Source organism: Typopeltis vanoorti, chromosome 13, assembly GCF_054136105.1.
Source record: "Typopeltis vanoorti isolate ZY-2024b chromosome 13, IOZ_Tvanoo_1.0, whole genome shotgun sequence".
Classification (NCBI taxonomy): domain Eukaryota; kingdom Metazoa; phylum Arthropoda; class Arachnida; order Uropygi; family Thelyphonidae; genus Typopeltis; species Typopeltis vanoorti.
In genome coordinates, this window is record NC_143561.1 from 99,685,147 (window position 1) to 99,709,150 (window position 24,004).

The following is a 24,004-nucleotide window of genomic DNA, read 5'->3' on the forward strand; positions in this document are numbered from 1 at the left end:
TCTATGTGGAATTATGTCAAATATCTTTGCAAAGTCTAGCAATATCACCGAGTTATCATTTATCAAATCCAACTCCATTGTCGCTTTATTATAGAAAGTGAAACGATTACTTTACAAGACAAGACCTACCTTTCACAAAACTATGTTTCCCCTTATAGAGTATCATATTCCTATCCACCCAGTCCTAAATTCTGTCTTTCACCAATTTCTTTAATACTTTAACCACTACTCCTGAGATGGTGATTGGCCTATAATTGGCTACTTTTGTCTTGCAACCTCCTTTAAGTAATGGGACTGTTTTGTCCTCTTTCCTCTCCACTGTTACCTTCCCAGTACTAAAGCTTAAATGGAATAGCTTGGCCAGAATAGCTGATAATTCCTTGCACATTCTCATAATACATGGGCTGATATGCCATCTAATCCCATGTCTCTGTTTGCATTGAGGTTCTGCAATATTTTAAGCATGTCCATTTCTTCTTTCCCATCAGTCAATGTCACATCTGGCATTGCAACGTCACCACCTAGATGGTAAACCTCTGCAAAATGCTCACACAATAATTGAATTATTTGGTTTGATTCTGTTACTTCCCCACCATCAGCACTTTTTTAAAGTCATCCTTTCATAGTCATTCCTCCTTTTATTTGTCACATGACAAAAGAACTCTAGGATTTCTTTTAGCCTCATCAGCTAGCTTTCTCTTATAATTAGCTTTGGTCTTCCTTACCATACATGTCACCCTTCTTGTCTGTGCCTTGTATTGCTCATGGGCATGCTGATAATCTTTTTCTTTATAATTCCTTCACAATCTTTTCTTTGTCTGCAATTCCTGCCTAATGAAGCCATTCATCCATCTAAAACTTACCAGGTTTATCTATCTGATTCTGGGTATACATTCTGATATGCTTTCTTCAAACACCCCTTGACCACCTCCCATGCACCACAAACACGTCTCTTCTCCAACTCCAAATTCTTATGCCATGGCACTGTAGAAAGCATAAATCCTCAGCTTGTCATAATCACCTGCTTTGTGATTCCACATATATTCCTTCTTAACAGAAAATCCTGTATGTTTAGCAGTTTCCCAGGTCAAGTGTACATGATTACTTGCTCCAAGCAGAGACAGTATAGCTAGATCATCAGTGTTAAGTTCGCTAATGCTATGATCTGATCCAAGCATTCTCAAATCTCGTATCCCCTCTATTACATGCTGCTTCAGCTAATTATCTCTCAACAAATGTATAAATTTGATTTCCTTCCCTGCCTATGATCATTCCTCCTCCCAGTCCTTATAGTTGAAATCCCCATAATAATTACTCAACCTGCACTCATCATGCTAATTTGCCAATGCATGTTACATTATCCCTTATATCCCCTGGATTATAACATTAACTAATTATATATCTTGTCCTGTTGGCTTCTATCTCACACCAGATAACTTTGAATGAACTGCTCTCTGAATCCCTGTCTCTGATGTACTTCTCTTTTTGGCTTCAATTCTTCTGCTGTCATTAGCAATCCCCCTCCCCTCATCCTCTTCCTTCTGTCCTCTCTGAAGACACCATGATCATTGCATATTTTCCAAGATGTTACTGATTTCACTGTTGTTAGTGAGATGCTTAATGAAAAGAGTGGCAATTATTCATACAAATAATAAAGCATCTTCTTCTTCTTCTTCTTCTTTGGTACTACAGCCCCATGGCCTTGGCCTCTCATTTTTGGGTTTCATAACTCACTACGAGGTGGAGTCATTACCCCCCATGCTCAACCATGTGTAACTGTCTGTGAAGCGTTGTGTTCTTAAAGACCAGTTTGCCTGATTTGCAGGAGGAAAACCCCAGATAAACTTTGGGAGAAAAAGTCCATGCCCAATACCGACTAACTTGGCTATGTCTGAGAAAGATCCATTGCTCCTCACATCAGCGATGAAAATCAAACGCAGGACACTCCTTTCCCAGGCATATGATTGCAGAGCGCGTAACCACTCGGCTAACCTCGCGGACAATAATAAAGCATATGAAACAAATATGCAAACTACTAACAGATCATTGATAATTTCTGCTGTTTTCATATTTGATCTATTAATACAGTGAAAAAAATCAGCTAATGCCTTTTATTCCTTTTATTATCTTGCTGAACTGCTGTTTTTGTCACTGCATTTGATTTACCAGAAATAAGGGTATTTGAGCTAGTTGAGATGAGAATGGATAGTCAGATGTATAGGAGATTGATTTTCTAATGCACATACATGCCAAATTTGGATGTGCTGATAGTTCTCTTGTAACTGTTCCAGGGCTTTGGTATTATAGCAGTAAAGAAAGTTAGTAATTGATACAAAGGAAAGCCAATTAGATTATACTCTGTTCTTCATTTGTAGTCTTTTTTGTGCATTCTCTCCTCACTATAAAACTCATAGGGCCACAGGAATAATGTGACAGTGAATATCCTCTAGAACAGTAATGTGTTTATGGGATTTTAGGTAAGGCATTTCAGTAGAGAGTTACTGTGAGTATGTTTGCTTTTACAATACTTGCTGAAATTTTTTTATGTGAATCCAACCTATGAAAGACTATTAGGCTGTAATACATTAGTATTACAGTGCTGTGGATTGATTGAGGGTTAGAGATAATCCAAAAACCCTTCCTCAAAGACAAAACAAACTTTTTTTCAAGCCACTTTGCCTTCAGTAAGCAGGGTGGCAGTGTGTTGGTGGTCTCACACTAGTCAATGTGATTCATCTTTCATCTCAAAAGATTCACAAAACATCCATGCCCATAGTTGAATTCAAACTACAACCTGTTGCTTGGAGATTGGATATGCTAACCCCTTGCCCAACTAGGCTGGCCAAGTTGACTGTAATACTATAATAAAGTGCAAGAAATTCCTCTTTTTATCCATATTATACCAATGGCAAATATTTTTATGTACAAAATAATTCTACCTTCTAAGGTAAGTATAATTTCATTGTTTTTATATAGAATAATGCTAAAATCCTAGAGCATTTCCTCCTTCATTTGCTATTAGAACACAGAATAATTAATATTAAATTATCTGTGCAGGTGTGGTAGAACTGCTTAATGATTGTTTTTCACAGTATTACTTTTCTGAAGTAATTTGCTGTTTTAAATCTTTGGAGGAAAGTGGAAATGAAAGTGTTTGGAATATTAAGTAATCTAGATGTTAATAAGGAGATAAGATGAGATTTCATGCATGTTTTAAGGGAGTGTGGGAAGAATTTTTATTGTTATTAGCATCATCAGACTAAGCTTAAACTTTCAGTATTCTGTTCACTCACTCAATCAGACAATGTATTTCAATCACCAACTACTCTGCATACAAAAAAAATCTGCTTGCTCTTCTTCTTCTGCAGCTTCCATTAATGGCATGTTGTAATGTTATCTCTCTCCTAATCGGAGATTAAAAATTTCTACTATATATATATATATATATATAGAGAGAGAGAGAGAGAGAGAGAAGGATTTTTCTACACACACACACACACACACACACACACACACACATATATATATATATATATAGGAAGGATTTACATGTGACAATTTTATAATGCACCTATACATTAGTACTGTGGATGGACAGTTGAGGAAAAAGGAGGTTTCTTCTTTGTGAATTTACCTGTGGATTTACTTGTTGGTAAACATGCAAGCTAGGCAGCTGATACAAAGGTATTTATTAATGAATAACTAACTCTTATTTAGAAATATTGGTCAAGTGTTAATAAACTATTTAATCACCAACTATTTTATTATTATTATTATTATTTAAATTAAGAGGATATTAAATCTCACATTGTTTTAAAACCGAATAAGAAACTCAAAGATTGGAATCAGAGAGTTTCATGCCGAATATAGTAAACTATAAAAGTATCGGTGATTACTAGCATGAGCTAATGCAAGTAGTCCTAGTACGTAGTACAATCTCGGGCAACTCGCAGCAAAGGTGGTAAAGTTCTGATCGCTATTCTTGGTATTTTCCATAATGTAAAAACACATTTCCTAGGAAATGTATGCTGTTATTACATTATGGTGGGATGTCACTACCCAGACTGGTTTCAGCCTTTTTTGAGGCTTCGTCAGTGAGTAGCTAGACCAAATAGATACCAAAGGGTATAGCGAAATTGCCCGAGATTGTACTCCGTACTAGGACTACTTGCATTAGTTCATGCTAGTAATCGCCGATACTTTTATAGTTTACTATATTCGGCATGAAACTCTCTGATTCCAATCTTTGAATTTCTTATTCGGTTTTAAAACAATGTGGGATTTAATATCCCCTTAATTTAAATAATGTTTATATTGCCGAAATGAAGCCTATTGGCTCTTTATATTTAAGTAGTATTATTATTATTATTATAAAAACCTCCATGGAGTCAAAGACTCATCGTGGGAGGTCCACTGTTATACACACAGTTTATCATACTGTGTCTTAAATATATTCTCTGCACACACCACACTCTCGGGCAAAGCATTCCAATCACTCACCACTCTCCATACGAAAAACCTGCTCCTTATTCCCTTGCTCACACCCTCCTTATACAGCTTCCAGGGATGACCTCTTGTTCTCCTGCTGTCCTCACCCATTCTGTGCAAAACCTCCCCGACATTAATCTGGTAATAACCTCTTAACAGCTCATATGTCTCAATCATATCTCCCCTCCTCCTTCTATCCACCAATTTCTGCAAATTGCATTTTGTCAATCTGTCTTCATACTCTATATTCCAGAGACCAGAAACCATCATCATCATCAAATTCCTGCCATGTACCCTCAAGGGGTGTACAGGAAGACCAGAAACCACCTTAGTCAATCGCCTCTGAACTTTTTCCAACGCAATTTCATCTTTTTGAAAACCAGGTGACCAGATCTGTGCACAGTAATCCATATGTGGCCTGATCAAAGCCTTATACAAAAGAACCATAACATCCTTACTTCTACAAGTCAATGTCCTCCGCATCATTCCCATTATCCGCTGTGTTGTCTTCACTATTTTAGCAACATGTCCCCGAAATTTTAGGTCCTTGTCTACACTCACTCCCAGATCTCTCATTTCCTCTACCTCTTCCAAGATATTTGCACTGATTGTGTACTTTACATCCCATCTCTGCTTCCCAAATTTTGAAACCTTGCACTTTGAAACATTGAATTGATATCCCCACTTATTTACCCATTCAACCAGTGTATTCAAGTCCTCTTGCAAAGCTACAGAATCCACACTACTCCTGATAGCCCTCCCCAACTTTGCATCATCTGCAAACAACCACACATCCCCATTCAGACCTCTCCAGATATCATTTACATACAAATTAAACAGCAATAGACCCTTGAGGTACACCACTAGTTCCTCTTCTGGGATATCGCTCCTCCATAGACAACTCGCTGATACCTATCAGACAGCCAATCTCCAATCCAGCGAACCAATCTACTGTTCTGCCCCATCCGTTCCAATTTAATTACCAGCTTGTCACGTGGCAATTTATCAAACGGCTTTGCAAAATCTAAATATACCACTGTATATGCAACACCCTTATCCAACGAATTTGTCACTTTATTATAAAAAGTAAACAGGTTGCTAAAGCATGATCTTCCTTTAGTAAATCCATGCTGGCTGCCAAGGAGTATTTTGTTGTCAACCCAATTCTGAATCTTATTCCTAACTAACTTCTCTAATAGTTTTGCCGGCTATTGCTGTCGTTAATCAAAGCACATACTGACCAAATTGAGATCGCTATTCTCAAAAAAGGTTTCAATTTTGCCTTAACACATGTTGTAATACCCAAAGTAGATTTCATCTGCAATTTAGAGAAAGCCATCTCATTACTACCACAACTTACAGCTAATGACCTTAGATTGAAAAGCAGCATAATCCTCTCGTCTCCTTCCAGATCTCCACACACCAATTTTACCCCCATGGAAAAAAAAAAAACCCTACTCAACTTAAAGAATAACAAAGACATCATCATACTTAAAGCAGATAAAGGGAACAGTACTGTCATCTTAAACACAAAAGATTATGAAGATAAACTCAACAATCTGTTATCAGATACGTCCATCTATAATGTCCTTAATACAGATCCAACATTAAAAAATCATAACGACACCAATGAATTATTACATCAGATGACAAACTGGCCTACAGATTTCATTAAAAAGTTAAAATCTATGCATCCTCTAACTCCTAGACTGTACGGCGTTCCAAAAATGCACAAGGATGGCTCCCCATTACGTCCCATAGTAGATGGAATCAACTCTCCAACTTATTTACTGTCTAAACATCTAGCCAAAATTCTACAACAACACATCCGTAACTCAGATACTTATATTAAAAACTCTCAACATTTTATTGAAAAATTAAAAAATGTCCCTATCTCTGAAGATGATATACTTGCTAGCCTTGATGTTACTTCCCTGTTTACCAACATTCCCGTAATTGAAGTCATCAACATCTTAGACGATTTGTTCCCACAAGACATCACTTCATTGTTTAGTCACTGTTTATCTTCTAACTATTTTGTATGGAAGAAAACCATTTACAAACAATTAACTGGATTGGCCATGGGTAGTCCCCTCTCACCCTCTTGTGCTGACTTATTTATGGAAGATCTTGAAACACTAAAATCTTATCTCAGATTAACTCAAATCCTACAGCATGGTTTAGATATGTAGATGACATCTTTATCATATGGAACCACAAAAAGGAAGAGCTATTGGATTACCTAAACAAAATCAATTCATTCCACCATACTACCAAATTCACACTAGATCTTGAAAAGGACAAACAACTACCATTCCTGGACATCATAAAGAAACAAGAAAATAATAGTGTCAACTTATCTGTTTATAGAAAACCTACAAATACTGGACGTTATCTACACTTCAGCTCATCACACCACATCTCTCAAAAACTCAGCATTATTCATATGCTAAAGAAAAGAGCTATACAGTTTACTATGGACCAAAATGATCTACAAGAAGAATTGACTACAATATCCAATGACCTACTCTTAAATGGCTACGCTAGAAGACTCGTCAACAAGATTCTCTTCTCTGACATACCACAAAGACAACATGATGTCATTCAATATATCACCACTATAACTATTTCATACATTGGTATCATTTCCAAAAAACTTGTTCTCCTCCTAAAACCACACAATATTAGAGTGACCTTCAAGCCAGTTGAAACTATTCAGAAATTTCTAAGATCACCAAAAGACTTCAATCCTTTCTACAAGTATGCAGGAGATTACAACATCCCTTGTTCCTGTGGTCTTAGTTACATTGGTCAGACGTCTATGATTTCTTACATAACACATTGGTTATGCAAGAAATAACAGACAAGATATATCTGACCTTTCTTCCCACTTCTTTACAACCAACCACATTATTGAATGGAATAAAAGTTATATGCCTTATATAGAAGAAAACTACCATTCCAGAATCTTCAAAGAAGCAGCTACAGTCACTCATTCTACAAAAAACCTCAACAGGAACAAAGGTTTAATCCTACCTGATATATGGAAGACCTTAATCAGATCACTAAACACACATGAAACGAACTTCAGTGCAAACTACAAAATGTTTCTCAACAAGTAAATCATGTATCCGCAACACGTGTATTGTTTCACACTCAGTACTATTTTGTTATTGAATTAGAATTGTCAGTTAACGTCTAGCTTGTAATTTACTTTGCCTACCTTATCGTACCCTGAAGAAGCTGACAGCAATAGCCGACAAAACTAGTTGGTGATTAAATGGTTTATTAACACTTGACCAATATTTCTAAATAAGAGTTAGTTATTCATTAATCTCAGTGGTCAAGAATTATAACAATTTCAAAGGTACTTATTTTATTTATTTTTTTTTTTGTGAACTTGTAGTTGAACTGTGAAGGAGTGTTTTGAGCTGATATGTGTATTTCAAGCCAAAGCTTGATTTGGCTAGAAATGAATGGGTTTGTAGCCAAACATGTTAATTTAATAGAGAGAGAGAGATTTTGTGTGTGGGGGGGTTATTGATACTAGTTCAGATGAACAGGGTCATGGAGATATTTGTAAATGATGCAAGCAACAGAAACTGAACACCTGTATGAAAATGAGTGTAGTGAAATGGTGAGAGATGGGTCATTAATCAATCATATTGCTCTTGTACTAAATCAAGTATGAGTATTTTTTAGAGGGCTCTTAGGAATACTACCCCAAATATGAAAACAGTATTCACTGGTCAGACAGAACTGTAATGAGTATATCAAGTTAATAGCTTTTGATTTATTGATAATAAATTGATATACATGAGTATATCAAGTTAATAGCTGTTCAGAAATAAGTAATGCTTTGTAAGCAAAAGGGAAATCTCATATTGCCTGAAAACCTGGATGTCCAAAGTAAGACAGGAAGAAAAATGCCCTTTTTTGTGGGAAACTGACAAGATTGGGCTTTATTAGAATTGAAATTGACAATATTATCCAAATTTTTTATAGTTATGTCAACCTATATGCTTATTCTCCATATTTAGATTAATAATATATATAAGGAAGAAGATGGGTGAGAGAATGGAGCCTTGTGTGATCCTCAGCATTGCATAGTTAGAAGACAAAGAACCATGCCCTCATACATGCTTGATTTAATAGAGCGAGAGAAAGAGGGAGTGTGTGTGTGTGTGTGTGTGTGTGTGTTTGTGGGATGGGAATGCATTCAGAAATCTGAAAAGCAGTTGCACAAGTCAAAGGACAGACCAAATGATTGTAACTTAACCATTGGTTAGGCATATCTGCTCTCCAGCCAAAAAGTTGTGGGTTCGAATCCCGCTGTGGGCATGGGCATGGATGTTTGTGATTATCTATGAAAATACTAGTGGTAGTAGGTGGTAGATGGCGTTGGTGTAGTTGCAGTTAGTTGTAGTTGGTGGATTGAGTGGTAGAGACAGAGAGTTGTAAAGTAGGTGTCCTCCCTCGATGAGTCTTTGGACTCCCTGGAGATGTCACGTAATAATAATAATAATAATAATAATATCAAAAGCTACCACATCCAATTAGCCAAACTTTTCTATGGAAGGATTTACATATGTACATGTCACTAGAACTAGGAGATATTGTGATTGGACCAGATAGTTATATTTATAATATTTAGAATGGATTAAATGTAGATATTGAGTCCAGCTTGAGTAATAGTTAATTTTGGACATTGGAATTCAAAAATGAAAGGTGGTGCATGCTTTATTAAGGCTATGCTTCGGAAAAGTAGAGAAAGCAACAGATATTGCAATCATTGGTTTGATCAGAGATATGTTGCAAACTAGTAAAGATGTTGAAAAGTAGAGAAAAGGAAGTGGTTTTTCATTGTATAAGATTATAATCTGATCGTATCAACTGTTGTGCATATTTTTGATTACCTGAATTTTATGGAGATGACAAAATTGAAAACATTTTGAAAGTAAATAACAGAGTAATATTGGGAATGCCAGTTATAAGGATTGACATTCCTGATATTATTTTTGTTGCTGAATATCAACCATAAGGATTGGGATAATCTAGTAAATTGGAGTAGAACAAACACAGTTGTGATATGTTGTTAAGTTGTTGAGAGGAACTTGCCAGATAGATTTTTTTAATGAACAGATAAAGATAGTAGGAAACAAGAAAGTGGTTATCATTACAATTGTATGACAATGTAATGTGTATAGCAGTGTACACATTACATTACATAACTGTATGATAATGTAATGTACAGAAATGGATGTATTGCATAAAATGTAGGATACAGTAACAGTTCTGGTGCACTTCCAACAGTGGGTTTTGATTCCATGGAGCTATGGTATAAAGAAATAAGTTTCTCACATTTAAATTATTTTAAAAATATAGTTTTTCACCCATTACTTTTATTTACCAATTAAATGCATATGGGAAAAAAACCTTGTGCAGCAATCTCTTTTCATTCTTTCTGCATATGTTTTAACAGACTAGCATCAGTTCAAGAGCAGCGACACACAACTGGTCATCCCTTACCAGAAAAGTCAGCTTCTGCTGAAGGACCTTATTCTGATGGAGAAACACATACTGTCAAGGTAGGTAATTACCGCAAGTATTTGGTCAACCAAAAAGAGGCTTCTTATAAGTGCAGATAAAAATGAAATGTTGCTATATATTGCAAACATCATTTCTAGGTTAACTGGAAAATTTTAAAAAAGCAGCATTGCTGCATAGTATTTTTTGCTACGTAGAATATTTATTCATAATTATTCTATATGAAAACATGCAGCAACATCATCTTAAAACTTAAGTAGTGCTTTTTATCTCATATCTTTAAGAATCAGAATTTATATAAAATGTGTTATAAATTCAACAAAAATCATAAATCATGAAATTTATTTTGTACTTGAAGGTTATGAAAAAAAGAGAAGCTAATTTTTGCATTTGCTTTTGAAATTTAAGTATATATATTCTTTTTTTTTTTTTTTTCTTGTCTTCTCTTTCCCTTCTGCAGTAATAAGCTGTTGGACATTAAAAAAAATCAGTGAAATAAATCATTTGTCATTAAGCATACAAAAAAAAAAAAAACCACTATCATATTTTTTGTTCTTGTGCAAAACTTTCTTCTCTAATAGGTTGTTGTTTGCCATTTAAAACTAGTATAGAATGAAAGGTTTCTAGTTTCTGCTTTTTTATATATATATATAGCAACAAACACTCTCATCTGCAAGCAAAAATACATCTTTAAGCAGAATATTACAAGATTTGTCTGGGAAATTCCCAAACTTTTTAAATAAAAATTTTCCTGTATAAATTAGAAGCTATTCGGCCTTGCTGCCTTCAAAGTACTCTCCTCCACTTTGTATACACCACAGGCAGCATTTCTTCCATCCTTTGAAACATTTTTGGAATGTTTCTTTCAGGATACTGTGCAGTTCCATTAGTGATTTTTTTCTTTGTCGAGTCAATTGACTCTAAACGTCGGCCTTTCAATGTCAATTTCAATTTGTGGAATAAAAAAAATCTGCTGGTGTGAGGTCAGGCGAGTAAGCAGGCTGTGGAACAACTGTTGTTTCATGGCCCACCAATAATTGACAGATTAGTAAATGCGTGTGAGTGTGGGGGTGCATTATCATGATGAAGCATCCATCAGTTTTCCCTCCAAGCATCAGGCCTTATTTTTTTCTGATAGCTTCACGAAGATGTTACATTACCTCAAGATAATACTCTTTGTTGACTGTCTTGCCTTGCGGAAAAAATTCATGGTGAAAGTCCTCAGAATCGAATAAACTATCATCAGTACTTTGATGTTTGATCATTCTCTCTCTTTTTTTGGGTCGTGGCGATCCTTTTGACACCCACCATAACAACTGAGCTTTTGTATTGACATCATAGCTGTAAACCGAAGTCTCATCCCCGGTAATGATGATTTTTAAAAAGGTTTCATCCTCGTAAGCTCGACTGAAAAGCTCTTGGCTCATATCAACTCAAATTTGTTTTTGATCATCAATCAAAAGGTGAGGCACAAATTTGGCTGCAATGTGATATGTGCCTAAATTTTGCATAAGAATCTAATGACAGACAGGTTTTGAAATGTTTACTTCTTTGGCTGCCTCATGAACAGTTACACAGCAGTTAGAACGAATGATTTCATGAACATTTGCAATATTTTCATCAATTTTGGATGTTGATGGTCGTCCTGAATGTTGATTTTTAACATTTCAAATGTCCCTGTGAAAGATTTTCCCAATTTCACACAAATTCATTGATCATGAAAATCATTCATTTTAAGCACAACAAAAAATTGCCAGATGCTCCAAACATGTGTTGACACAAATAGACATAATAACTAAGCAAAATATCATGTTGTGGTTTTTGCTAGGCTATTTCTCAATGTTGCCACTAGATTGCAGCATATGAAGCATACTTGTTGGTGCAAAAATTCAAAGTTCAGGAATTTTCCAGACAAATCTCTTATGTCATTAAAATGCATAAATTGTTAATTTAATTAACAATTTATGCATTATAATTTAATTATAATATATAATTTAAAACTGCAGTGTGTTTTCTTAACTCTGGAGTTTCATCACTCTTAACAAGATAAAAATATGAAATGGAAAGAAATAAAATTTCTTCATCATCATCATGTAGATGGTAATTATTACAAATAAACCTTATGTTGTTTACCTTATGGTGTTTTATATCTTTTTTATTTATAAACTGTAGTAGTGAGAAAGAGTTTTAGGAATTGAGGACAAAAGGAAAAGGATGAAAACAAACATTGTCTTATAACCAAGCAGCAAAACAATGTTTACTTTTAAAATTTAAAGTTTTGAAAGTGTGAGAGCTTATGAGAATGCAGCCTTTGGCTTGAGAGTTGCTTTTATTGCACTACTTAAAAGATGGCAAACTCTGCTCAGAAGTATGTGAAATTTTTCATTTTCATATCTTGTCTTTGAAATTTTAAAGTTTTAAAGGCAAACTATATTTTGCTGCTTGACTATAAAAACTATAATGGATATTTTTATCCCTTTTTTTTTTTAAATTTTTTTATGGCAAATGAAGTTTTAGGTTCTTTTTTCTGTACTTATGATTTATCTGGCAACAACAAAGATTTCACTTCTGAAAAATATACCCTTCCAAACATTACATGCCATTGTATTGAAAAGAGGATTTCTCTCTCATCTTTAACAAGAAGTACAGCAAGGGACAAGAAGGCTAAACTCATTTGAACAGGAGGAGGAGAGTTGCAGGTAGTTGGTCCTTTCAAAATCAGATTTGGATTTGCTGATTGGGAATTTTGGGTTCGAACCACTCATTGTATGCTGAAGTATTTTCTTGTATTGTGCATGCACACTTTTTGAGAAGCAATGCTTGGATAGTGGTTGAGATTTGAGATGAAAAGAAGGATGAAGCTCCTGTGAGGATAATTTCTATTATTCGGTCTGAACAGATATTTGGATCAGGAGAACAGCAGTAGTGGAAAGGAAGAGTAGAAGTCATGGGAATTAACCCATTTTGTGTTTGCAGGTTGGGCGAGTGGTTCAGATATTCTGGTAGGAAGATTGACTATTTATGTTAGGTCATTACTAATGGCAAATACCTCAGCATCCCTGCCACTTGATCAGGGAAACTGGAAAAGGGTAGCCAGTTTGATTTGTGGATGATGAAGTCCACAAGAAGGATGACCTTGCTGTTAGGTTATTTCAACTGCAGAAAATCAAGCTGTAGAGAAAGCAAGAGATACTTAAAGAGGCCAGAGTTATTAGAGTTTGGGAAGTGATAGAGACAGCAAATGAAAGTAACAAATTGGTTTGGTAAAAAAATTTTGAGCCAAAACAGATCAAATGGGGGGGGGGGGTTGCAATCTTCGACACAGGATGTTAGATTTGATATGAATGCACAAGTATCATCCTTATGGCAGAAGGGACTGTAATATGTAGTTTGGGCAGTTGAGGCTGCCAGCTGAGTTTCTGTTGGGATTTAGATTTTGATGACTGTAGGTAGTGGTGCATATTGTTTATGTTGCTGTTTAGTAAACAAATGTTGAAGTGAATATGAAAACCTTTTTTTTTTTTTTTTTTTTGCTAAGAATTATTGTTGGTGTTTTTTTTTTTTTTATGGTGTTTTGTCTGCCACTGCATGCCCTTCCTCTCCAAACATAAAGGCAACATATTCAAATTAAGTTTTTACTGTGGACCACAAAAAAACTTTCCAAAAATAATCCCCATAAAATCTCATTATCATCAATTTCCTGATACATATCCTCAATGGGTGTTTAGGCTACTATGACAGCACTACATGATTAAATTTACATTATTATTAATCTCCTATGAACAGTTTTCCTTGAAATTAGTCTATTACTTCTGAGTACTCCAATATTGTTATACCTGACATTTTGTGCTTTTAAGACTGAATCAATCCACCTAGACTTGGTCTACCTCTTGGCCTCTTTTCTGCCATCTTGGCATCAAACACTTGTTTTATTAACATTTTCCTCACCCATTCTATTTAAGTGGCCACACCACCTTACATTAGATCTGCTCACACATTCTTGAATGCTAATAAAGTCAGGTGACTATCTAATATCTTTATTTTTAATATGATTCTGCCATTGATGCCATCTGTTCACTCCCCTAATCTTTCTCAGAACTCTTATATCTGTGATCCTTAATCAAGTGCTGCTTTATTTCTGACCAAACTCTCATATCCATAACTGAAAACTGGTTTGAACACAGTCTTGTATACTGCTAGTTTGGTGTTTTGGCTAATTTCTCTCTTATTCAATTTAAATTTATTCAATTGGCTTCCCACAATACCATCTTTCTTATTCTGTTGTCTGTTTACAAATTTAATTTGCCATCTTCATTCAAAACTGTGCCTAAATAGCTGAAATATTTTCCTTGTTCTGTAGGTTCTCCATTGAGAATGCAGCTGAAATTTTCTATGTTCCTGTTTATTTTAATAGTTTTGGTCTTTCTGTTGCTAAGTTTCATGCCAAATTTGTTACAGCTGTTTTAGTTCTCCAACTAAATCGTGTAATAATGCAATTCAGAGACTTGCATTGGATGTGTTTATGAGTACAGCATCATCTGCAAAAAGCAGAACTAAGTTTGACATCCCCTATTTGAATATCAGGTTCAATGCCATTTTCTTTCTTAATGCAATCCATATAGATGATGAATAAGAGGGGTGATAAAGTGCATCCTTGTCTTACTCCAGATTGTACATCAAGCCATCTTCCTGTATTTCCTTTGATTCTAACTGCTGAATTATAACTTAAATATAGACTGTGTATTCCTCTGTATAATGTTCCATTTACATCATATGACATTAGTGCTTTGAAAAGCTTTTCTCTGTGCACCTTGTCATATTCCTTTTACAGATCTACAAAACTTAAGTACCAATCTTGTCATATTCCCATGATTTCTCAACTATTTGTAGTGAAGTGAGATTCCTCTGTAATTCTCACTTTAGGGCTTTATTTTCTTTATTATACATGGGAACTGTGAGTACACGACTCCAATCATCTGGAATTTGATCTTCTGATCAGGCCCTCTTTTATACAGGCAAAACTTTTATACTTCTATATTTAAGCATTTCCGGTCAAATATCATCTACTCCAGCTGCTTTTCCACATTTCAAATTCTTGATGGGTTTTTTCCTACGTCAATTGATGTGTAGTCCTGTTTGCATTCCTCTTGAAAAATTTCTAGTGTACGGTTCTGTCACTACTTGGTTTGTAAGTCTTTCAAAGTAATTATTCCAGACATCTAGAATATTTTTATCTTCAATTTTGATGTCATCTTTATTATCCTTGATTCCTTTTACAGTACTTAAATATAGACTGTACATCTTTTCCATTTCTCAGCTTTTTCAACAGCTTCCAAAATATTTTACCTCCTTCCTGATATTTATTTTCTATATTCTCACCAAAGTCTTCCCATGACTTTTGTTTAGCTACTTTTACACATAACTTAGCTCCCTTCACTCTATTATTTTAGGGCATCTGCTGAATTTATTTGCTAGAAACTTTCAGTATGCTTTCTTTTTGTTCAGGACTGCTTCTTTAAAATCTTGTGTCAACCATGGTGTTTGTATTTTTCTTTCCTTACTGACAACTTCACTGCATACCTCTCCCAGCTGAATCAATGTTTCTTCAGGGTTTTCCATTGAGACTCCAAGGTTTGGTTCTTGTTTTCAAACTTTTAGTTTTCCTTCAGTAATGTTTTCTTACTAAATAGCTTAAGGAAATTACAATGTACAATAGAATATACATTAAAATAAATTTTAATACACTTCCAATATTTCGGCAACATCACGTTGCCATTATCACAGGAACTTAAATACAAGACATGTGCACAAGCACAATAAATGAGGAATGAAGCAGGAAGCTATTCTTTCTCCTAAAAATCCTGATCGTGCCCCTTAGTGGGCAATGTTGGTATTCTTGGCCGATTGGGCTGAAGGTCTTCTGATGTAGGTTTCCCATGTTTGGGGCAGTCTCATGCAACCAAATTTGTTTAGGTTTGGATTGTTTCTTAGGACTGAGGCTGATTCCATGAATAGCCTTTCGTATTTGAATTTACTACGGTGTATTATTGTGGCTTTCTTCCACTGTATTCTATGGTGGGTATCTAGCACATGGTCTGCAAAAATCAGAGTGGCTATATTGGTGAAACTGGATGTAGTCCTTGTGTTCTGAAATTCTGATATTAGCTGTCTTGGCCAAAGTAGGACAGCATACAACTGCAAGGGACTCGATATACACCAGGTAGGTCTGGTGGGGGGGGAGGTCTTTAGTGGAGCGGATAAGGGATGCCAATTTTTTATAAGGTCTGTAACAAGAAGTTAAGTCATGTTTTTTTAGGATTTTTGTAATTTTTTCTGAGGTGCCTCGGATATAGGGAATGGTGATGGATTTAGAGTAATCCTTGCTGTGAAGGGGGGGGGAGGGGGGTAGTGGTTTATTGGTTTCAATATTTTTTGGATTTTTTTGGGGGGGGGGGGTAGCCATTGGCTAAGAAAGTGTTGAGAATGTGGTTTAGTTCTGTGGTTAGGGCATTGTCATTTGAACAGATAAGTTTAGCCCTGTTGTGTAGTGTTGTCTTAATGACTCCACATTGTTGTCTCCATGTCTTAATGACTCCAGATAGTCAACCTTTCGTCAATTAGTTTGAAACTGAAGCACTCGACGATCTCTCACATGGCCACAACTTTGCTACTGCGCCCAGAAGAATACCTGCTGAAGACATTATGATACAAATTGAATGTGGGATACGACACCTTCCAAACCACATCGCCAACAATATTAGACTGGATGTGGCTTGTGTTCTGACCAAAGCAAAACCACCAAAAACCAACATGCCCAATATGGAAATTAAATCTCTGCAAGAATTAAAGAAAAACAAGAAAATAATAATCACCAAAGCAGATAAAGGGAACGCCACAGTATTGCTTAACCAAAAGGATTACACAGATAAGCTGAATGCTCTATTGTTAGATCGGGCTACTTACCTCCCTATCGAGTACAATCCCACCAACTCACAAATTAGAAAACTCCACAGGCTCCTTAAGAAGGTCACTTCTTGGCCTGTAGAAGTCACTAACAGATTAAACCGTTTAACTCCATATCTCCCCGTATATATGGACTCCCAAAAATACATAAAGAAAATGTGCCATTATGTCCCATAGTGGATGGCATTGATTCCCCCACATACAAACTAGATAGACATTTGGCCAAAGCCCTCACGCACTATACTGGCAACACACCTTCACACATAAAAAATTCTGCTCACTTCAAAGCCAGCATAGAAATCCTTACACTCAAACACACTGACATAATGGTAAGTTTTGATGTCCCCTTCCAATTCACAAATGTCCCACTCAAAGAATCCTTAGAGCTAATTTAAGCTAAATTTCCTCCCGATATCACAGCCCTATTTTAGTTCACAATGAACTCAGGCTATTTTTTGGCAAGGAAAATTCTACAAACAAATAGAGGGGGCAGCCATGGGTTCTCCACTCTCCCCACCCTTGGCCAACTTTTATATGGAGACTTCTGAAGAGAAAGCCTTAAACTCTGCCCCACAAAAACCAACCATATGGCTTTGCTATATTGATGATGTGTTTGCTATTTGGCCACATGGCTCCGATCCTCTATTTCCTAACACACTTTCAACCAACCAACACCCCAGAATCAAGTTCACCCTGGAAGAAGAAAAAAACAATGGCCTTCCTTTCTTAGACACACTAGTCACCCGCCAGCCTGATGGAACCTTGATTTTCTCAGTTTATAGAAAACCCGCCCATACAGGCAGATACATTCACCAATAACCCCCCCCACACACACACGACAATATGGAGTCATTAAGACACTATACAACAGGGCTAAACTTATCTGTTCAAATGACAATGCCCTAATCACAGAACTAAACCACATTCTCAACACTTTTAGCCAGTGGCTACCTCCCCCCAAAAAAAATCTAAAAAATATTGAAACCAATAAACCACGACCCCCCCCCCCCCCCTTCACAACAAGGATTACTCTAAATCCATCACCATTCCCTATACTTTGGCCAAACGGGCAGGACAGCTAATATCAGAATTTCAGAACACAAGGACTACATCCGGTTTCACCGATTCAGCCACTCTGGTCTTGCAGACCATGCGCTGGATACCTGCCATAGAATACAGTGGAAGAAAGCCACGATAATACACCGTAGTAAATTCAAATACGAAAGGCTATTCATGGAATCAGCCTAAGCTCTAAGAAACAATCCAAACCTAAACAAATTTGGGACTGCCTGAAATTTGACAAACCTACATCAGATGACCTTCAGCCCAATCGGCTAAGAATACCAACATTGCCCACTAAGGGGCACCATCAGGATTTTTAGGAGAAAGAATAGCTTCCTGCTTCGTTCCTCATTTATTGTGCTTGTGTGCACGTGTCTTGTATTTAAGTTCCTGTGATAATGGCAACGTGACGTTGCTGAAATATTGGAAGAGTATTAAAATTTATTTTAATGTATATTCTATTATACATTGTAATTTCCTTAAGCTATTTAGTAAGAATGTATAACCAACATCTAAGTCTTTCCACGAGAATTTCAATAATGTTTGTATGCTTAAGTCTACAGTTTATCTGTAAATGCTGTTCAAATTTAACTCTTTTTAAAACTTTCTTACATAATGTTCTTTTCAATAGCACCAAGTAATGGTCACTTCCAATTTCAAGTCTTCTGTACACTCTTGTATCTTGGACTAGCATGAAGATATCACCAGTAACAATAACATAGTCAATGAGGCTTTTCTTTCTCATATCTTCTCTCCACTTATGCACATCTTTATGTTGGAACATAGTGTTAATAATGACTAGTAATTATTAACAATATCATAACATATCCTGAGCAATAATCCAACAAATACATACCCTTATTATTAGCTTTGCTCTTTCTCCAAATTTTCCCAAAATGTTCCTGTATGCCTGGTTTGATTGATTTTCCTTGTTTGCTGCACTTTTTCCATTTTCTTTATGTTGGCTGCCTGCTGCAATGACTTGAAGAATTCCTCCACTTCTTCCTCAGAAGAATCTTCTGTGGGACTGCAGGCACAAATAAGTTTAATTGTCATTGAAAGTTTTTTTCGCTTGGTTATACTATAAATTAAAGATGCCAAGAAATTATATTCTTGGTTTCATCCTTTATCCAAATGTTAAATTTGGATAAAGGATGAAAAAACTATTTAACAAAGTTTGCACGTGAAATACCTTCACAACTGGGCTACTTGTATCTAGAGGCTAATGACTTCATTTGTGAAGTGACTTCATGCACAAACTTTGTTAACTTACACTTGGATAAAGGATGAAACCAAGAATATAATTTCTTGGCATCTTTAATTTAAAGTTTAATTGTCCATTTCCCTATTTTGAAGTTTGTTCATACAACTCTACTTTAAACTTCCTTCCAATCAAGAAGTTTATTTGGTGTTGAATGCTATCACTACTCCTTCCTTTCCATGACCATTTATTGTCCAAATATAACATCCTATACTTATTATTTAGCATGATCTCACTGGTTTTTATCTTCTTCTCAGTAATGCCAGTTATGTCTATGTTGTATTTTTCCAGTTCTGCAAGTTCGATTTCCTTTCCATTATATTGATCCTTCTATTGATGGATCCTATCTGGGTTTAATTTTCTCTTCTAGCTGATGAAAACAGTGGCGTTCCTTGTTTAACTGGATGACACCCCAGCCGGGATGAAATCTCATTGTTTTGTACCATCATATGTATTTATAGTTTAAGCCAATAGATAGTACAATTTGGCCAGCTCAGTTCCAAACTGCCAGTCTATCCTCATTCAGTATACAGTAGATACCTACTAACGGGGTGCACATATGAAGGTGAGGATTGCACATTAGGTTAGAAGCCCCTGTTGGTTCTCTGCATTCCTTAAAGGCAATGTGGAGATCTCCCAGTTATTTTGCTTTAACCCTTAAGCAACCTCATAAAATCTTTAAGCAAGAAAACAATAAACCCAAAACATTAATACTTCTTGCAAAAATAGAAAACTTTTTTTTCACTCTACCACTATTTTTGGCCTTAACAGCAATTTAAACTATGTATACCACCACTTACAAACCAGACTTATTATTCCTAATAGATCTTGTTGAGCTGGCAATCTCAATAACTCCCATCCACAAACTGCCCAAAGTACAGGATTTTTTCAGTTTCTTACAGGGTTCCTTCCATCACAAGGGCCACACATGTATATTTTGGCCTTAACAGCAATTTAAACTATGTATACCACCACTTCTTGGGGGAGACCAGACTCCTACCAGGCCTAGACCTTACCATAGACCTAGTTTTAAATACACCTGGACCTCACCAGATAGAGAAATACAAAATTGTATAGATTATATCCTAATTAGAAGTAAATGGAAAACCTCGATCAAAAATGTAAGACCGCTCAAAAGCCTAGATCTGGATACAGACCATGAACTCCTCTCTGCAACAATGTGGATAAAATTCAGAGTGAACTATAAAAGAAATAGAATTCCCTTGGGTGGTGGATTAGGAAAGCCCCAACGAGTTGCTCCGAATAAAGAATAAGGAGCTGTGAACCAAAGGGTGTGGTAGAGGAAAGGCAAGCCAGCCACACTAAAATGCCAAAAACTTCTATGGATTACACGATTACTGGGAATACATCTCGCACTACCTTGTATGGGGTAGTCGACTCGCCAACACGAGCCTCACATAGTGTTGGTGAGAAATCTTCTTTGTGGTCAGCAAAATGTGATACGTATATAGCTACTGTAAATATCAGACCTCTATACAAAGAAGGAAAACTCCAAATTCTACAAGAGAATCTGAAAAGGATAAAGTCTGATATCATAGGAATTTCAGAAACTCCACATGGAAATTTGATAAATCATAGGAATTTTCAGAAACTCCACAATTTGATAAACTCCACATGGAAAAGTTAAAAAATAACCAAATAAGATTAGACTAAATTAGGAAAATTGAAGAAATAAATAGTCCTCAAACAGATGAAACCGAAAACCTTTGGAAAACAGGAAAAGAAAGATTAATTAACTCGGCAAGGGAAACTTAAGGAATTTATAAGAGGCCCAATAATAAATGGATAACATCTGAAATATTAGAAAAATGTGAAGAAAAAAGAAAACTAAAAACAAAAATAAACATAGATATCTCAGAAGAAATACAAACAACTCAAAAATGAAATCGATTAACTCTGCAGACAGGCTAAATAAAACTGACTAAACAAAAAAGCAGAAACATGCAATGAGGCATATAAACACCATAACTCAAAAACATTACATAACACAATTAAAGAAATTACAAAAAACTTTTCACCACTACTGTTAACAATGATCAACCATCAGGGCAAGGAAACAGGAAATCCAAATGCGATTTAGACAATATGGATGGAACACTACCAAGATACCTTTAAGAATGAAAGCAATAACTATCTAATAACAAAGCCCCACACTAACTCAAGACATGACACCTTAATGATTTCTTCCATCGGAAGTGAAGAATGTCTAAAGCAAATGAAATCTGACAAAGCACCAGGGATAAACCAAATTCCATCAGAATCCTAGAAAGAAGAGAGCAAACAACTTCCTTACCACACTTTTCAACAAAATCATTAAATGAGGAGAAATACCAGAAGATTGGAGAACAGGAATTATCATACCAGTTTACAAGAAAGGTGATAAGAAAAACTGTAAAAACTACAGATCAATCACATTACCCATCCATGCTTACAAAATATTAGAAGAGTCTTACAGAACAGAATAAAGAGCACATATAAGATCATTCTTAGTGGAGAACAGGCAGGCTTCAGAAAGAATCGTTCCACATTGGATCAGATCTTCATAATACAAAGAATAGCAGAATTATACTGGGAACATAACAAAAATATCTATTACTGTTTTATAGATTTTAAACAGGCATTCGACTCAATAAACAGAGTAACCTTATTAAGAATATTAAAACTGAAACAAATCGATGAAGATATCCTGATCTTCTTAGAAAAATATTATAGTCTCACAGAAGCAATAATTAAATTCAATAGTATAACAACAGATAAAATAAACTTCAGTAAAGGAGTAGCCAAAGATGTCTCATCTCTCCATTCCCTTTTAACATCTACCTAGAGGATATGGTTAACCAAGCCTTGGAAGGAGAAAAAGGGGTCAACCTAAATGGTTATAACCTTAATAACATAAAATAAGCAGATGATATTGTAATGATAGCAGACAAAAAAGAAAAAATGGTGAACCTAATAACCAAACTAAACAATATGGCTAAAGAATACAGCATGACCATAAATACAGACAAAACAAAAATCTTGATAACTAGAAAAAAACGAAGAAAAACTAAACTTCTCCTTAAATGGATCAACAAATGAACAGCTAAAACAATTCAACTGTTTAAGAATAGTAATAACAGAACACCTAGATATCATGGCCATTATTAAACATAGAATATCGACTACATGGTCATCATTTAATAAGTTAGGTAAAATCTGGAAAAATAATAAAATCTCCAAACCTCTAAAAATAAAATTATATCATGCAATTATAATACCCACTGTGTTATATGCTTCAGAAACTTGAACACTCAAGAAGAATAAGATACGAAAACTGGAGGCTTTCGAGATGAAATGTCTCAGAAAAATAAATAAAACAAAATGGACAGAAAAGAAAACAAATGAAACTATAAGACAAGACCTAAAATATACAGACTCATTAATCAAAAAGATCAAAAGAAGACAACTTCAGTGGTACGGACATGTCGAGAGAATGCCAACAAAAAGACTACCCAACCTTGCTTTGTATGCAAGAATAAAAGAAAAAAAAGGAAGACCAAGAACTAAATGGATAACAAGAATAAAGGTCAACTCTGGATTTACAAACATATAGACAGCTCACTAGCCACGCAAGAAACCGAGACTCCTGGAGGTTGTTGTGGAAACATGGAAGACTCAACCCATCCCCGTCGGAAAAGGACAGTAAGTAAGTAAGTAAGTAATACCACCACTTACAAACCAGACTTATTATTCCTAATAGATCTTGTTGAGCTGACAATCTCAACAACTCCCGTCCCCAAACTGCCCAAAGTACAGGGTTTTTTCCACAGTTTCTTACAGGGTTCCTTCCATCACAAAGGCCACACATGTATATTCACAAGAACTGGCATCGCATGCCAGAAAATTTCCCAAATGCATTTTAGATGCCAGTACAGTAACTCTAACCATAACCTCATAGATGATGATCTGGATTACTATAAAATGCTATAGAACACCCTTCACCTAGCAGTTGTTAGCCTTGTGTCCTTCAGCATTGTAAAGGTGCCAAATGAGATAACCTCTGTAACATCTGTTTCTCCTTTCCGTGGTCTTATTAATGGTTTCCATTGCCCTGATACAAACACCTGCTAATTGAATAACAGAAATATTCCTTACAGGATTTAGAGAAAGGTGTTGAAAGTTTATTTTTCACTTGGTCAGGCTATAATAAATTTAGTTTAATCCTTTATCCAAGTGTGTGCAAACAAAGTTTGTGCCTGAAAGTATCTTCAGGACTCGGGTAAAGTGGTACAACACCGGGCAACTCCTTGCAAAGGTGGAGCAAGCTACCAACACTCCTATCTCGGTATCTCCCATAATGCAAAACACATCTTGCAGATATATATAATGTTATGCATTAAGGGAAGGGCCACTACCAAGACTAGTTTCAACCTTTATTGAGGTCTCTTCAGTGGGAGCCAGGCCCAAGTGGAGATACCAAGGCAGAAGCATTAGCAGGTCATCTCCTCCTATAGGAGCTGCCAAACGGTGTGCCACCTTTTTATTAAATTACTCTGGATTTAGAGAAAGATGTTGAATGTTTATTTTTCACTTGGTCAGACTATAATAAATTTAGTTTAATCCTTTATCCAAGTGTGTGCAAACAAAGTTTGCGCCTGAAAGTATCTTCAGGACTGGGGTAAA

General features: G+C 35.7%; 1 protein-coding gene across 24 annotated transcripts in view; it reads left to right on the plus strand.

The window, feature by feature from the left end:
• LOC150100409 (coiled-coil domain-containing protein AGAP005037-like) overlaps positions 1 to 24,004 on the plus strand; it is a 1,356,304-nt gene that overhangs the window by 1,223,996 nt on the left and 108,304 nt on the right. For all 24 annotated transcript variants that reach the window (XR_016549297.1, XR_016549300.1, XR_016549298.1 and 21 more), the window contains one exon: positions 9,971 to 10,076. Coding sequence is in view for 19 of the 24 variants with exons in the window: in XM_090403260.1 (XP_090259386.1) it covers positions 9,971 to 10,076 (106 nt within the window). In the remaining 5 variants the exon portion in view is untranslated. The remainder of the gene's footprint in view (positions 1 to 9,970; positions 10,077 to 24,004) is intronic.